This window comes from Coccinella septempunctata, chromosome 2, assembly GCF_907165205.1.
Source record: "Coccinella septempunctata chromosome 2, icCocSept1.1, whole genome shotgun sequence".
Lineage (NCBI taxonomy): Eukaryota > Metazoa > Arthropoda > Insecta > Coleoptera > Coccinellidae > Coccinella > Coccinella septempunctata.
The window spans coordinates 41,740,021-41,756,741 of record NC_058190.1 but is presented as its reverse complement, the minus strand read 5'-3'; the positions used below and the strand labels follow the sequence as shown (position 1 = coordinate 41,756,741).

General features: G+C 35.0%; 1 protein-coding gene across 1 annotated transcript in view; it reads left to right on the top strand.

The window, feature by feature from the left end:
• Positions 1-16,721, top strand: part of LOC123308382 — a 91,134-nt gene that overhangs the window by 53,411 nt on the left and 21,002 nt on the right. Inside the window, exon 4 of the mRNA XM_044891004.1 lies at positions 9,498-9,608. Within this exon, the coding sequence (XP_044746939.1) occupies positions 9,498-9,608 (111 nt within the window). The remainder of the gene's footprint in view (positions 1-9,497; positions 9,609-16,721) is intronic.

The following is a 16,721-nucleotide window of genomic DNA, read 5'->3' as shown; positions in this document are numbered from 1 at the left end:
TTCTAAAATCCACAATACGTCAGACGATAGCGAACATGTACAATGTAAGAGAATTTATATAATGTTTCATCTGAATCTAAAAGACTTATATTTCAGCTGAATATTTCCACAATCAGAAAGATTGTGAATGAAGAGTATGACAAAGAATTTCCTTCTATTGGGAGACCCAAAAAAGTGGTGGCATTTGGAAATTTTATGTTTGAGTGAATTAATGCGAAAAGTTTACTACAGAATTTTCGATAAATGTCATCGGAGAATAAGTTCCCTAAAATGGATTTATATATTTTTCATTTGACTTGTCCTATACAATGTAAATGTCTTAAGGTACTAATAAATACCTAATTATTATAATTACATCAATGTATTGAGATGAATAGCAACAAATACGCGCGAGTTGCCCTGTTACTTGTTTATTCATGTGAAATTTTTGTTCAACGGTGAAGTTGCATCTTAACTTGAAACTTCCCATAACTCCTTTTACTTATATTGATGCAAGATGATTTTTGTTGAAGAATTTAACATTCTTGTAATTATCTGTTAATTTCTTCGGGAGATACCCATTGCCAACCACTGCATCATATGCATTTCATCTTCGGGTTAATATTTTTGAAATCAACAAATGATGTAAGCCAAAGAAGATAACGAACATTAACTCTCCTCAAGCTAGTGCATATTATGATATTATACTGATCTCTTGTATTTTCCATGCAAATAACTGGATTTGGTATGCCTTCAATCAGTTTGTATAAACTTCAATTATGTTCGTCACATATTTTTCGAAGAGATTCGACATTGTGATAAAATACGTAATAACAGAAACTTTTACGTAGAACGGGCAACATAGCGTTGATTTAAAACCCAAAAATGTTTTGACAAGCTTCATAACCCCACATTTTCGTACTATACAGAGTGAAATATGTCAAATTTCCATGGCCAACCGACTGCTAAAATAAAGTTGAATGAAGTATATTTTAGCGGGATGTAGACATTCTATGGAACACATACGTTGAAATAGAATGAACAGTGATCAGAACTGCTTTTTTATTTATTCCGAGAAAAGTATCGACTGTATCGAAACTTTGCAAGAGACTTTTTTTCTCCAGAATTGAATGGGAAAACATAAGAGAATTTCATTTTTCGAAATTCTACCCCACGAAAACAATTTTTGAAGAAAAATCATAAGGAGTTGTTATTTTCAACCCCTAATGATGAAGTTATGAGATTGTGTGACTAAAATCTACTCAATCTTTCATAATATGTATAGTTTTATGACTCAGTGTTTTTTTAGGATCCGTAAAAATATCAAAAACTGTCAATTCGTCATCGCATTCCAAAGGCTGTATCTTGGAAGGGAGGTCGATTTCGAAAAAAATTTATAGGAACTACCCCTGTTTATTTTCATCGAGGAATGATCTCCCTAAGTCCTTCTTATTTGTTTACAGTCACCCTGTATATAATGAAATCAGCATTTCATGTGAAATTGTTATGCAAAACTAGTCCGTAGCATACTCAAAAACGAAGAGTGCATGATTTTTTTTGCAATTTATCCCTATTTATCAAACTTTAAATTGCACAAACTGCTACAATAGTTAAACCATGAACATTTACACCTACGCAAGCAAGAAATACTCATCATTTTAATCATTGGAAATCTATAGAACATCAAGCTAAACTTTTTATTTCGATTTCATTACCGATGAATATCATGTGCATTTTTGTCGCGTGTATCAGATGTGATGGTCAGTTCTTTAACGGTACTCGTTTGATGATATTACAATTGAATAGATAGTTATTAGGAAGAGGTAATTTCAAGCGCGAAGAAACTAAAGGTGTCCATACGCTTTCGTCAATAGATTTCCCCTTGCACTATGCTATCCAATGCATCGCATTGGAAGGGAAAGATGAATTTTTAAGAAGAAAATCCTACCATTCTTTCATCCTGGAAACCTTAACGACCTTTCTGTTCACAATTTCTGTGTTGACGCATAAAATAATTAAATATCACTCCATGTACCTTCTAAGCTTCTTGTAGATGACTGTGTACATCTCAGCTTCTGGCTGAAATTGAATGTGAATAAAGTAAAAAAATTTTGAATCATCTGCTGAATGAAGCAGAACTGTACGTGTGTGAGATACTTTAACGCATCATACTGACCAGGATTGTTGAGACTGCTGAAGAGGATGCCGAAGGTCGTGCACTTGTGAGGAGGTAGGTCAGGTCTTTCACGAAGATGTCGATGCATTGCCGTCATAATTCTTCTTCGGTACTCCAAGTGCTTAGCAGAAGATTGTTATCTGCTTATGCTCCTTAGGGCCTTTGTTACCTCAATTCAATGCACATTTTACGAGGTACCATTTCAACGTGATCTATGTCATGTAAGTGTTGAGAATGAAATCGCACTTTATGTGACACGTGAATCCTGGGATAATGAGATGTCAATTCACTCTCCTCAAATACATGACATCTAAATAATCACGAGATTGAATTTTATGGAAACAGTTTAGTTTTTCGAATTATTTTGAGGAAATTTTAGATGTGACAGAAACTCTTCTGAAATGGGAAAAGATAAATGTTTGAAAATCCTGAGGGTGTTTTACCAAACTACTGCGCAAAAAAATCAACGCACATTATGGAAATCTCAAATTTATTCTACAACTGAAGTGTTCTCAATGATAATTATTTTTATCAGAATTATGCATGCATATGTTATCCACTTTCAACGGTTTTCTTCAATACACATGTTTTTTCCCAGCATTAATAAAAAAAGATGATATTATCAGATTTTGAATGTATTGGCTCCATTCTAGAATCAGTTGTTCTCGATCAATTCTAATGATCAATACTTTTTCCTTCGTTTGATTTTCTACACTCGCTATGCAACGCGAAACACGCAATGTGACCCAAGAGGAATGTGCCCAAGCGGTAGTTTTGCGAGAAGAAGGGTGGACATACACAAGAATTGCAGAAAGGTTTGGAGTTTCCCATACAAGTGTGTCCAGAATGTGGCAGCGATTCAGGAATACAGGTATGAATGTCCGACAGTCCGACAGGGTAGACCACGGGTAACAACTGCCATTCAAGAACGTTACTTGAGAGTTTCTTCGTTGAGACGTTCCCTTGTATACAGACGTCCACATGAAAGATATACTCAGTGCAATTTCCTGAATACTACTGGTTTCGGGGGAGGATCGATTATGGTATGGGGTGGAATATCTTTGACTGCTCGCACAGACCTAGTGGTCGTTGATAATGGAGCTATGAATGCTGATAAGTATATAAGGAACATTCTTGAAGAGCATGTAGTGCCATTTGCCCCATACATTGGTGAAAATTTCATTTTTATGAACGATAATGACAGACCCCATCGTGCGCGCATCGTTCAGGAGTACCTTGAAGAGGTCGAAGTCTCTCGAATGGAATGGCCAGCAAGAAGTCCAGATCTCAATCCGATTGAGCAGGTTTGGGACAGCCTCAATAGAAGGCTGAGAAGTTCAGAAAATCATCCAGCTACTCTTAATGACTTAGGAATCCAACTCGGAGAAATCTGGGAAGGATTAGATCAGAACATTTTAAGATCACTCATTTTGAGTATGAACCGTCGTTGCCGAGCTGTAATTAACGCAAGGGGTGGAAATACCAAGTATTAAATCACTTATCAGCATTTCAGTATTTTGAAAATTGTTCATTTCTCTTCTTTCACATAAGATTCGGTGAAATCCTGAATTTTTCTTCCATTTAATGTGTCTTGTTTCGTTCAAAACCTTCCCGAGAGAACATAAAAAATAAGTTATAAATTCAATGTAGAGTTAACTTCCATTAAAATTGAGATTTTCAGAATGTGCGTTAATTTTTTTGCGCAGTGTATTTTGGAGAAATTTTAGATGTGACAGAAACTCTTCTGAAATGGGAAAGGATATATGTTTGAAAATCCTGAGGGTCTTTTACTAAACTACTTAGCCATTGCAGAATTTTCAGTAGAACATATATGTTTCTCAGGCAATGTACTTCTTCATATATCTTTGAGTACATAGAGTCCTGAGATTAATGAAATCTATGATAGAATCCAAATTGATTCATTGACAGAAAATCAACGAATTTCACGATTCAAATCGAACCAGCCACCTACATCCTGCAAAGTATCAACAGAAAGGACATTTCATTGGGGAAGAGTAGATTGTGCCCATGATTTCTGTCTTATTTGATCTCATCAGAGCAACACAACGCATATAGTGATTGATAAAACCTTCATAAGATGCTAGTAGATAAAAGAAAGTAACCGTATACTTCAGCGACACCTAGCAGGTAGTTGGATCCAACTGAATTCTCCTTCTCAACCCTCATAATGAAAATGGCAACATGAATTCATTTACTTTCAGTGATTCAGTCTGCAGGAAACGCGTTTCTCGGTCATCATGTATTCGAGAGAGAAAGCTGAGGAAATGTTGCCAGGTCATCCGGGAATCTGGAAAATGATATAATAATCATATTAGGGGTGAATATAATAATCTTCCCTCTTCCCTGGTATGTACCTAACATTGACCATCTAAAATTCTATAACAGAGAAAAACTCTTAATTCATTAAAGGATAACAGAATAATTCAAAGTTATGGTAATATTCTAATATAGCCTTTAATATGGAATTAGTAAGGCCGATTGTTTTGTAGATTTCCTGTTTCAACAACTTCGTTGGGTGTCATTTAAAAATCGCAGTAGTTATTGAACTATGAAGTCAGTTCATGCTCAAGATATTCCATCTACATATAAGTGTCCTATAAAAGCTTATAAGGTAACCAGTAATAGTGTAATTTAATAACACCAGAAGACAATTTCTCATGAAGAAACAAATTGACTGTAAAATATTCTATGGATATGATAACTATTGTCGCAATATTGACGTTATGAGATCTAAATTACTGTTATCCTGAAGTGATTATTACGTTTCCTTTTATTTCTTCATTTCATCGTTCCTTCTTCCAAATTAGAGGTATGCGAATGGCTGAAAACAGCTACAACTATAAAAGGAGATATTTTTATAGTTAATTAATTGTGGATCTATTCTCGACTCTGGGGAAGGCAATTCATTGCCAATTTAGGATTGAGTATTTGCAAACATTTCGCTGGTCATCAACACAAATTACTCAAAAATGAACATTCATTAGATTGAGTCATCAAAATTTATTTTCGAATCCACGAGGTTTTCGTATGGGAACATAATATAATACATACATTGTTATATGCGCATTCTGATTTTCTCTGAAAATATCAGATAGAAGTGTTCCATTCGAAGAAATAACGAAGTTAAATTATTCTGACTACTCAAAATATGGAAACATTCACTTTTATTTTAGCACTCGGTTGGTCATGAAAATTTGACACATTCCACTCTGTATAGTACAAAAATGTGGGTTGTGACGCTTGTCAAAACATTTTTGGGTTTTAAATCAACGCTATGTTGCCCGTTCTACGTTGAAGTTTCTGTTATTAGGTACGTAATTTATCACAATGTCGAACTCCTTCGGAAAATATGTGACGAACATTATTGAAGTTTATACAAACTGATTGAAGGCACACCAAATCCAGTTATTTGCATGGAAAATACAAGAGATCAGTATAATATCATAATATGCACTAGCTTGAGGAGAGTTAATGTTCATTATCTTCTTTGGCTAAAGTTTGAATACGTTACATTAGATGTAGATTTCAAAAATATCAACCCGAAGATGAAATGCTTATGATGCAGTGGTTGGGTTTGGGTATCTCCCGAAGATATCAACAGATAATTACGAGAAAGTTAAATTCTTCAACAAAAATCATCTTGCATCAATATAAGTAAAAGGAATTCAAGGAAGTTTCAAATCAAGATGAACTTCACCTTTGAACAAAAATTTCACATGAATAAACAATTAACAGGACAACTAGCGCGTATTTGTGGCTGTTCATCTTAATACATTGATATAATAATAATAATTAGGTATTTATTGGTACCTTAACCCTCTAATGCCCAAGTTTTTTTTCTTTTTTAAAATTATTTCCGTATAGTTTCAAGTTAGCTTATGTATAATCTACATCTTTTTTTCACAAATAGTTAAATGATTTACATTAACACCTGTTCTCACAAAATGAACCTATACTGAAGGCGGAAATGGGCAGTTGAACTAAACTGCTCAAAGGGAATAATTTTGTATCCACTTATATGCAACCAGTCTCAAGGCGGAATTGGGTATTAGAGGGTTAAGACATCTACAATGTATGGTACAAGTCAAATGAAAAATTGAAAAATCAATTCTCGGGAACTCATTATACGATGACATTAATCGAAAATTCTGTAGTGAACTTTTCGCATCAATTCACTCAAACATAAAATTCTCAAATGCCACCAATTTTTTGGGTCTCCCAATAGAAGGAAATTCTTTGTCATCCTCTTCATTCACAATCTTTCTGATTGTGGGAATATTCAGCTGAAATATAAGTCGTTTAGATTCAGATGAAACATTATATGAATTCCCTTACATTGAATATGTCCGCTACCGTCTGACGTATTGTGGATTTTAGAATATCAGGGTATAACTATTTGAATGAGCGGACATGAATTCTAAATAGCACTTCACGAAACCCTCTTTTTTCTATCACTTTCGGCATTTTCCTAATAAAAATTGATATTAGTTGTGGCAACGGCGTTATGGCATTAACGTCATTTCATGAGTGCCAAACTTACTCCGTTCTAGTTACAAAAACTTGAGAATATTATTTCATGGCCAACCGAATGCTAAAATAAATGTGAATGGAATATACCTTTCCGAACAAGATAGGAAAGTATAAATTATTTTATGAGTAGAAATAGAGTAGTATCTAAAACTATTTTGAGAAACTTATTTGGCAATTCCTAGAAAATAGTGTAGGCAAAATAATTATTCACTTCTCTTCAAAGATATCAGACATTGTCAAACGTCTGTTCCGACGAAGTGAAAACTTTGAATAGGTCTTGTTATCCCGCTAAACATTTCCATTTAGCCAATAATAATTTGATACGACATGAATTGAACAAAAAAGTTAGCGAGTTATTTCAGAGATCATGGATTAGGAAGGCATTTATCACTTCCAATGCGTCTATTAAGAACTTGATGGAGTTTAAATACAGGAAGCTTTTGACACTGACATGGTTTACTTTAATGGGATTTGATTTTCTCTTGTCTTGTTACATGCTTTTTAATTCCATTATTTATTCGAATGGTTTTAATGATACATAATACAGAGTGGTTTCCGTAAATACCTTACCAAACATTTTAATTCTGATATACTCGAAACGAAATGAATAGTTCTAATGTTTTGGAACCTGTATCACTTCTTGATCGTACTGTAAAATGGAATTCATCAAGAAGTAATCACTTGAAAGCTTCTGCAAGTTTATTTTCCTAATGGAGCCTAAAATTGATAACCTATACAATCTGTCAATTTCACTTTGATATGTATTATCTGTACTTTATTGTATTCCTAACGGCGTCATCACTCACTGGAATACCAAAGAAGAGATGCTGCCTTCTTGGATATAAATAGTTCCTTCATGCGTTTGTAGTATTTCGAAAATAACCGAATACTTATGCATGAACACACCGAATGGCTGCCTCAAGTACACGATAATGCTTCCAACTGTACAATACAATTTATGGAACTTGCATTATTAGATACATGATGGGAATTTCACGTTTTGAATAGATTTGGCGTTGAATTCTGAAGTCGTAAACTTGGATACAGTTTTCAATGAATTTCCTTCGACCTACCAGGAAGGGCCATTTCATGATATTCAATAACTTTTTTCTTCTTACCTGGTCAGATTTTGATGTGTATATGAATAAAAATAGGGAATTGATAGTTGATCTTAGGAATCTATCAACCAGATTTGTTGCATTGGTTTTGGGACATTATTGTTGGATATTCAGGCAAAATGCAAAATTCAGCATTATTTCTCTTGCATAAACTTAACATATTTAAGGATTATAGGTACCTGTTTAACAATTGTTGAAGATGACTAGACTAACTACATAGTTCCTCTGGCAATAAATTATGACGATAAAAAAATCAACCACCCAGAGTCAACGTCTGTTTCAAAGTTTCTGGGAAAGATGCTCCAATAGCCTTGTATATTACACTTGCACCAGTTTTCTACCGTATAAGGCCATTTGGTTATCTGTTATGGGCAGAGCCTTGCTCATTCCGAACACCATTATTGTTCTTAGCTAGAAATCGAGGTTCATCGCTCGAAGGTAAAATGCTATTAACAAACTAGTCTATTGCAGATATCTTTTCCGCATCCAAGTGTATATTTGTGTTGACGCCGCTTTTTTTCCGTATTCGAATTTCAACGATACGAATATATCATTGTTTATTGTTGATGCGCATCTTCTAATTGGATGGGATAGGTATAACAAATTGATTCTGGGAAGAATATTGTTTTCTGTTTCTCTGTAGGAGTCTGTTCGAGTGTTCGATGTACCATCAATTAGATAGAACTGTATTCGTTGATTTCTTCGAGGAATCTATGGAATACTCCATATCTTTTCTTATAATGATACAGAATGGGATCCATTTTTATTTTGAATAACGCAAATCTTCATGTATGTATATGGAGAGGGTAGTTGAGTTTTTTCAATCAGAAGAAGAATCTCCTGAAATATTAATTTCATTCCAGACTTACGCCTAAACATCATTCAGTGTCTGCAAGATGGACATGATGAAAGGGCTCTAACTCTTAAGGGGTATTAAGTTGCGTTCCGTCTAATATTTCCTTTCCATTCCCAGTTTATCAATTTGATGAACATCCCATGCAGATTCCTATGCTGCCTCGTGAAATCTTCATTAGCAATAGTGTAAACTTTTCTTCTCCGATAAGTGCTTAACACACGACAAGAATCGTTCTCAAGGATGCAGCAACCTGCTGCCAAGCACTTTAAGTGAAGAACATTATACGATATTTCCCCGCTAGAATCGAAGTATAAAGGACACGAGTCAATATTCCATATCTGCAGCTCTAATGCGGACTGGTTTCAGTTTCATATTCGTAATTACGTTGATAGAGAAATTGCATGTTTCATATGCTGCGATGTTGGCTCATTAGTGAAAATCATAACATCGTTAACATTAATTTACATGTGATTCAATCCCAGTAAATACTCGAAGAAAGAGTAAATCGGTCTGTTTGTCCAATAAAAACCGAATGAATTCATGCCGAGATACAAATTTGTTTGACTCTTCTTCGAATTAGTTTGATTTATCGAACAGTTACTCGACAAATATTTAAATAGAGTATGGAAGCTCTCTCGAGTCTAAATGGCAATGGAATTCTTTTTCCTCTTATCTAATGGAATCTAATTAATTATTTTCTTTCCTTTTTTTCCAAGGTATTTCGAATTTGTGTAGCAATGCTACTGAATCGATTTATCTTTTGGAATATCCAGCTAATAGGTGACGACAAATTTTCAATTATATGATTTTTTTTCAGAAACTACTTTGGCTCCCTTCGTTGGAGGATCAACATCTCAGCTTATTCCCTTCGTTTTTCTACCTCTGAAAGGACAATTGATTTATCCGAGTAAAGAAATAGGTTTCACAGGTGAGTTTTATAGTTATTTTCCGTAGAAAGAAAATTTGCAAGTTGATTACAAAGAGTGAGTGAAAAAAATTATTCATCAGCAAACATGAAATGCATGAATACCTAATTTTAACAAACTAAAAATTATCGATTGTAGTATCTGTAGGTTCCTCATAGAAAGAGGAATTAAAATTTAGAGGGCGCTACCAAAAACCAAAATGACAACCAAAATAATTTGAAATTGTTGCTAGGCCGTATGCAACACTCTTGAGTAAAAATGTATATTTTTCCGCCTGTTTCTTTCAACTGATATTTCTAGAAGTTACGTTTTCCAAAAAAAAACAATTTCTCAATTTTCGTTCATAACTCAAAATTTAGCAATGATAGGCCGGTTCTGTTCTCACATTTGGATTAGTCAGGAAAAAAGAGCATGTCATCCGTTTCCTTCTAGCTGTTATACACTGCGCAAAAAAATTAACGCACATTCTGAAAATCTCAATTTTAATGAAAGTTAACTCTACATTGACTTTATAACTTATTTTTTATTTTCTCTCGGGAAGGTTTTGAACGAAACAAGACACATTAAATGGAAGAAAAACTTCAGGATTTCACCGAATCTTATGTGAAAGAAGAGAAATGAACAATTTTCAAAATACTGAAATGCTGATCAGTGATTTAATACTTGGTATTTCCACCCCTTGCTTTAATTACAGCTCGGCAACGACGGTTCATACTCAAAATGAGTGATCTTAAAATGTTCTGATCCAACCCTTCCCAGATTTCTCCGAGTTGGATTCCTAAGTCATTAAGAGTAGCTGGATGATTTTCTGAACTTCTCATACTCAATCGGATTGAGATCTGGACTTCTTGCTGGCCATTCCATTCGAGAGACTTCAACCTCTTCAAGGTACTCCTGAACGATGCGCACACGATGGGGTCTGGTATTATCATCCATAAAAATGAAATTTTCACCAATGTATGGGGCAAATGGCACTACATGCTCTTCAAGAATGTTCCTAATATACTTATCAGCATTCATAGCTCCATTATCAACGACCACTAGGTCTGTGCGAGCAGTCAAAGATATTCCACCTCATACCATAATCGATCCTCCCCCGAAACCAGTAGTACTCAGGAAACTGCACTGAGCATATCTTTCATGTGGACGTCTGTATACAAGGGAACGTCGATCACAATGGTAGAGGCAGAATCTTGACTCATCTGTGAAGAGAACTCTTTCCCAATCGGCCTCTTCCCAATGGATATGCTCTCTCGCAAAATCCAAACGCGCCCTTCGATGGGCTGGGGTAAGAGTTGGGCTTCTTGCCGCGACACGAGGCCTTAAATCATATTCTCTGAGGCGATTTCTTATTGTCTGAGTGCTAATTTGCACCTCATGAGTTTGCTCAAGCTGAATTTGAAGGAGGCGAGCGGTTGCGAACCGTTGTCTCAACGAAGAAACTCTCGAGTAACGTTCTTGAATGGCAGTTGTTACCTGTGGTCTACCCTGTCCTGGTCTTCGGACATTCATACCTGTCTCCCTGAATCGCTCCAACATTCTGGACACACTTGTATGGGAAACTCCAAACCTTTCTGCAATTCTTGTGTATGTCCACCCTTCTTCTCGCAAAACTACCGCTTGGGCACATTCCTCTTGGTCAAATTGCGTGTTTCGCGTTGCATAGCGATCGAGTGTAGAAAATAAAACGAAAGAAAAACTATTGATCACTAGAATTGATCGAGAACAACTGATTTTAGAATGGAGCCAATACATTCAAAATCTGATAATATCATCTTTTTTTATTCCTGCTGGGAAAAAACATCTGTATTGAAGAAAACCGTTGAAAGTGGATAACATATGCATGCATAATTCTGATAAAAATAATTTATCATTGAGAACACCTTCAGTTGTAGAATAAATTCGAGATTTCCATAATGTGCGTTAATTTTTTTGCGCAGTGTAGTTCTCGAGATCTCCTCATTATGAACGCTTAATGACAGCTTCGGATACAATATGTTTATTTTATATTATACACTTGTTCGATTCATTTAATGTATCAATTATGCCTTTTAATATGTGCTTCAATCTTTTCCTTTGTGTTTCGTACCTACTCTTTATATTATATTAAAACCTAAATAGTCTACTTTTCAAGGTGGTCAATTCATATTTCGTCTACTCCTACGTATCTTCCGAACCCAAAAGACTGTAACGCCCGACAAGAGGAAGTATACAGCGTATCATCACGATCTGTTTAATAATAATAATACAGCACGGTCGCCATTACTGAATTATGAATTCAGTTATAAATAATAGATTTGGTTGGGTTGCAATTGTAATAGTGGCAGAGTTACAGAATTCAGGCAATTATTCATTTAGATTTAGATACAGGCAGATAGAGTTGAAGAGGAGCGCTGGCTGCCCTCAGACTAGTTCATGTCCAGTCTATTACGCCAGCCAAGATTGCTAATAAAGCATCATAACGCCGTGAATAAATTTTACAATTCATAATTTTCACCGACCGTTACTTCCGCTACTGATTTATCTCGTGTCTTCCATACGTTCGTTTCTTCGTGCATTCTGAGCGTGAGTTATCTTAGGACTCCGTCTTTTTAAGTCTTTGAGAAACACCAATATACCAGGTGAGTCAGCGAAGGTGCGATCGGAAAATATCAATGAATTATAATATGCCAACATGGATCTCAGGAAAGTTGAGTTGCTTATGGTTTACTCAATAACTATATCAGTTAGTGGTCTTACAAAAGCGTTTAAATGGGCAAATATGAATTATTTTTTATGAGCATTCAGAATTCATTACTAGGAAATGCAAAAAAGCATCGTGAACTTGAAAATTTTATGTAATCTTCCTTCTGTTTTTGCGAAATATAGATAACTTCGTCTATAAAGCGTTTCACCACTTTCAGACCTGCCTTTAAAGTCACAAATGATTTTAACTTATGTGCTAATTAGAGTAGATTTTGCCAAAGATCCAATCATTCTCCTTGTCCAAAATGTCAAGATTGCTCTTCAGGCTTTCTGGTCACTTTTGACCTGAAAAAAAGTATTTCTTTAAACACTTTTTTCCTTTACCATCGGCTCGGTTTGAAAGATATAGGCTGTTGAAAAGTTGAAAAACTATAAAAAAATGTATTTTCAATTCTATCTCAGGAAGGGTTTTATCGAATGAAATGAATTTCGGAATATATTTTTCCATTTAATTGATATTTTCGAACACAAGATTTTTCTCACTATGACCATCACGTACCATAAAAATATCAAAAATTCAAAGAACACAACTCTTGAAACTAAGTTGGACGCTATCTAATATTTGAACGTTTTGTGACATAAAAGTATTCTTCATATTTTCTCGTATAATGCGCCGTTTTCGAGCAATTTGATATTCAAAAATAAAACAATCTGTGAAATTCGAAAAATTGGTTACTTTGGCTGAATGCTGTTTAAAAGATCCACAGATGTGTAGTGTCACAGATTAAGCTTGTTATTCTGAAGGGAATTTTGTTTTCCAGGTGTGGCACAGCTCATTATGAAAACATAAAATGTCTATATATTTTAATCAGTGCCGAATCGGCATAAATGGTAAAGGAGAAAAGTGGAAAAAGTTTACCCCAAGAATCTACTTTTAAAATAATTGTACGAGTCAGACTATTTACAATATATAAGTATATATTCTTTCGAATGTCAGCAATACATTTTTAGTTATCAAACAATATAGCATATGTATGAGTTTCAGCAAAGGTTAGTGTAACGGGGTACCATACAATTTGGAGTATGATGCAAGAGCTTAGAGAAAAACCTCAGTAAAAAAACCCTGTCTCCCCGTGAGTAGTGTAGTGATGTCGAATTTGTTTACAGAATAAGCTTTCAATACTGAAGGGCTTCCTGTCCATTGACATGAAAATTTCTTTATCCTCTTTCGAAATAATATCTGAAACAAAGAAACAGAGCAGAAAACGAGAAAAAAAATGAATAATAAAGCCTTCATCCAAACTCATTCTAAGACTTGATGATGACTGAAGAAAAAAATAAATAATCATAGGTACATAACCTGTTTTTCATTTGCACTGGGAGGAGTATCATCTCTGCGTAAAAAATCTTCTGCTGATCTTGGTGGAGGATCACCCTCGTCGTTAGAAATGCCTTCAGTAGGCTCAAATTAATAATAGCCAAATCTTGCTTTTGACTGGGAGGGTCTTTCGACCAGATCCAGTCTTCCAAGTGATGATTCTTCTATTCTTCAGTTGTTCGAGGAACGCTACAGGACCCTTCTATTGGGGAATCATCTCCCATAGATATACCAGTGGTTATTTGGTAGAAAATTGAAAAAACGGGGAAGAAATTCAAAAAACTTCTGACACTTTATTGACAATTTGTCGAATAATTTACAATGATATGTTGGGATAGTTTTTGGTAAAGATCCTTTGCAAAAGTGTCCACCCTTCTACAGGATGGTTCACTAATAAGTATTGCGAGGCTTATTACTTTTGATAGGAGAGCCACAGAGTGCTCAAACGTTTTGTATGACATTCCTTATACCTTTTAGTTTTGTTTGATATGAGAGATGAGCCTAGCTCATAAGAAATTAATAAATTAACAATTAAAAATTGTAATCTAGTTGTTATCTATCTATCTTGGCCATGAAGAAAGGCCTGTGTTCCTTTGAAAATTTGAATTTTCTGATCAATTTTATATCAGATTAGGCTTATCTTCTCACTCAAAGATATGAGGAATATCATTCTGAAGGCTGTAGCACTCTCTATGGCTCTCCAATCAAACGTTATAAGCCTTGGAAATGCGAGACTTCATTGTTTCACTCTGTATATTCCTGACACGCTCAAATGAATCCCAAATTTCCCGATGAGTTTTTCCTATGATAAACATTTTTTAGGCAGGAGGAATAACGAATATTTTTTGTTACTTTGCTTAACACTCACAGTACTCCGATAGCCTAATCTCAAGATGGATTCAATCAGAAAGTCGGAAATATCGACCCATTTACGAATTCAACCGGCGCGTTCAGATCCTACCCTGAAAGACTTAAAAGTATATAAATTCTTCACCAATGAGTCCAACCCGAACGACCATTTCGGATCAAATCACAGAAACTTGCGCAAATATTCCTAATGATCCAAACGCTTTAGACGAACTTTAAATAGCTCAGGTTCTAACGTGAAGGAAGTCCAATGTAGGTATTACTTCACTTCAAAGAGGAGATAGCTCGATTCCTTCTATTTGCCTTTTTATGCCCGGAATCACATAACACGTATGATGGGTATCTCTTCATAAGACCACAAGGAAAGATTAAGTCCAACCGAATGTCTCACGTCCATTCCTTTTAAAGTTTACCAAGTGCTGCGGATATGACGGTTTAACTATTTACTGGCTTAGATTGGCCGTTGATCCAATTACCAATTAGGTATAATAAATAAAAACGTCGGTTTCTTGGTAAGTCGGCAATTAATTTATTTACGCCGCTGTCAGTATCTTATAACGTTTCTTTTGCGCGTATCTGTCACAACAGATGTACACCGATAGTGCTAAATCTCGACAGACTGACTGATTGATTCGTAAGGATTAAATTATTATTCTGACTGAGGCTATGATCTCATACACTTTTTTCTTGGTCGTCTTCGACGCCTTGGCGCTATGGAGGCATTCTGAACCACAATTTTCCAGAGAAAAACGGAACATGGGAATAATTTATGAAGTAACAATCGTGAAGAGATCGCGTCATACAAATCTAATAGTATTATAGAATTCCAAGATGACCCAGCGTTCAAGAAAATGACTTATTTCATGTAGAAGTGACAGGTGACTGGCATGAAAAAGTAATTAGCCCGAATAGGCATTCTCACATATTTCTGAAAAATTAATCTATGACTACATACAAACAAGGTGAGTCTTTGACTCATACAAATATTCTAACAGAAGATTATTCAGGTAAAAAGAAACACTTTTTTCCCATACCATTTTGTTCGATTCGGCTCTGATGAAAAGATATAGGCATTTTAAGTTTTCATAATGGGCTGTGCCACTCCTGGATAAACAAAATTCTTTTCAGAATAACAATCTAGATCTATGACACTACAGATCTGTGGATCTTTTAAGCAGAGTTGCATTCTGCCAAAGTACCCAATTTTCCGTATATAGCTGATATTTTTTATTTTTGAACATCAATTTACTCGAAAATGATGCATTATACGAGAAAATATGAAGAATACTTTTTTTTTACAAAACAAAGAAACAAAAATTAGTTAGCGTCCAATTAGTTTCAAGAGTTGGGTTTTTTGAATTTTTGTTATTTTTATGGTAAGTAATGGTCATAATGAGAAATGGAAGACGTGGGTGATATCTTGTATTCGAAAAATTTCTGAAATTCGTTTGATTCGATGAAACCGTTTGTCAGAACTGAAATTAACATTTTTTTTAATGGTTTTTCAATAGCCTGTCAGCGGGTTTCCTAAAACTGTCCGATCAACGATTTGACAGTCACTCGATTTCTGAAACGAAATCACTGAAATCGTTTCATTTCTGAATATACTGAAGAAGTAGCAATAGAGAATCATTGAATGGACGTATAAAGGTCATAATTTAATGCGAAAATGATATTCTGATTGATGATGACTGAATTATCGATTGAAAACAAATTGACATATATTCTTCAATCACGCGTTGATTCCCCCATCAAGCTTTATGAAACCCGGGGTGTATCTTTCAAACCCAGCCGATGCGGAAAAAATGGTAAAGGAAAAAGGATTCTTTTGGCCTCAAGAATATACTGTTGAAATATTTGTTAGTCAGAAAAATATATGAGTTGCCTGTGGCGCACTATAATAACCTCGTTATTCAACAAAAAATGCCACGTTAAGTCTATCTTTTCGTGAATATTATACATCGAACTGCATTGTCAGACTGATGTGGTGAAAATAACGGTCATATTTGGGGCCTTATATGTTTGGTTACACATTTTGAGGGAACACGTTTCTGAAAACGTGATTTTTTTTAATATATACCTAAACTCCTAAACCCTAAACAAGCTGGGTATTGTGAAAATGAACGATAAGGTTTTCCTCGGCCTTTTTATGGTATAATAGCAAATTTTATACCAAAAATGGTAT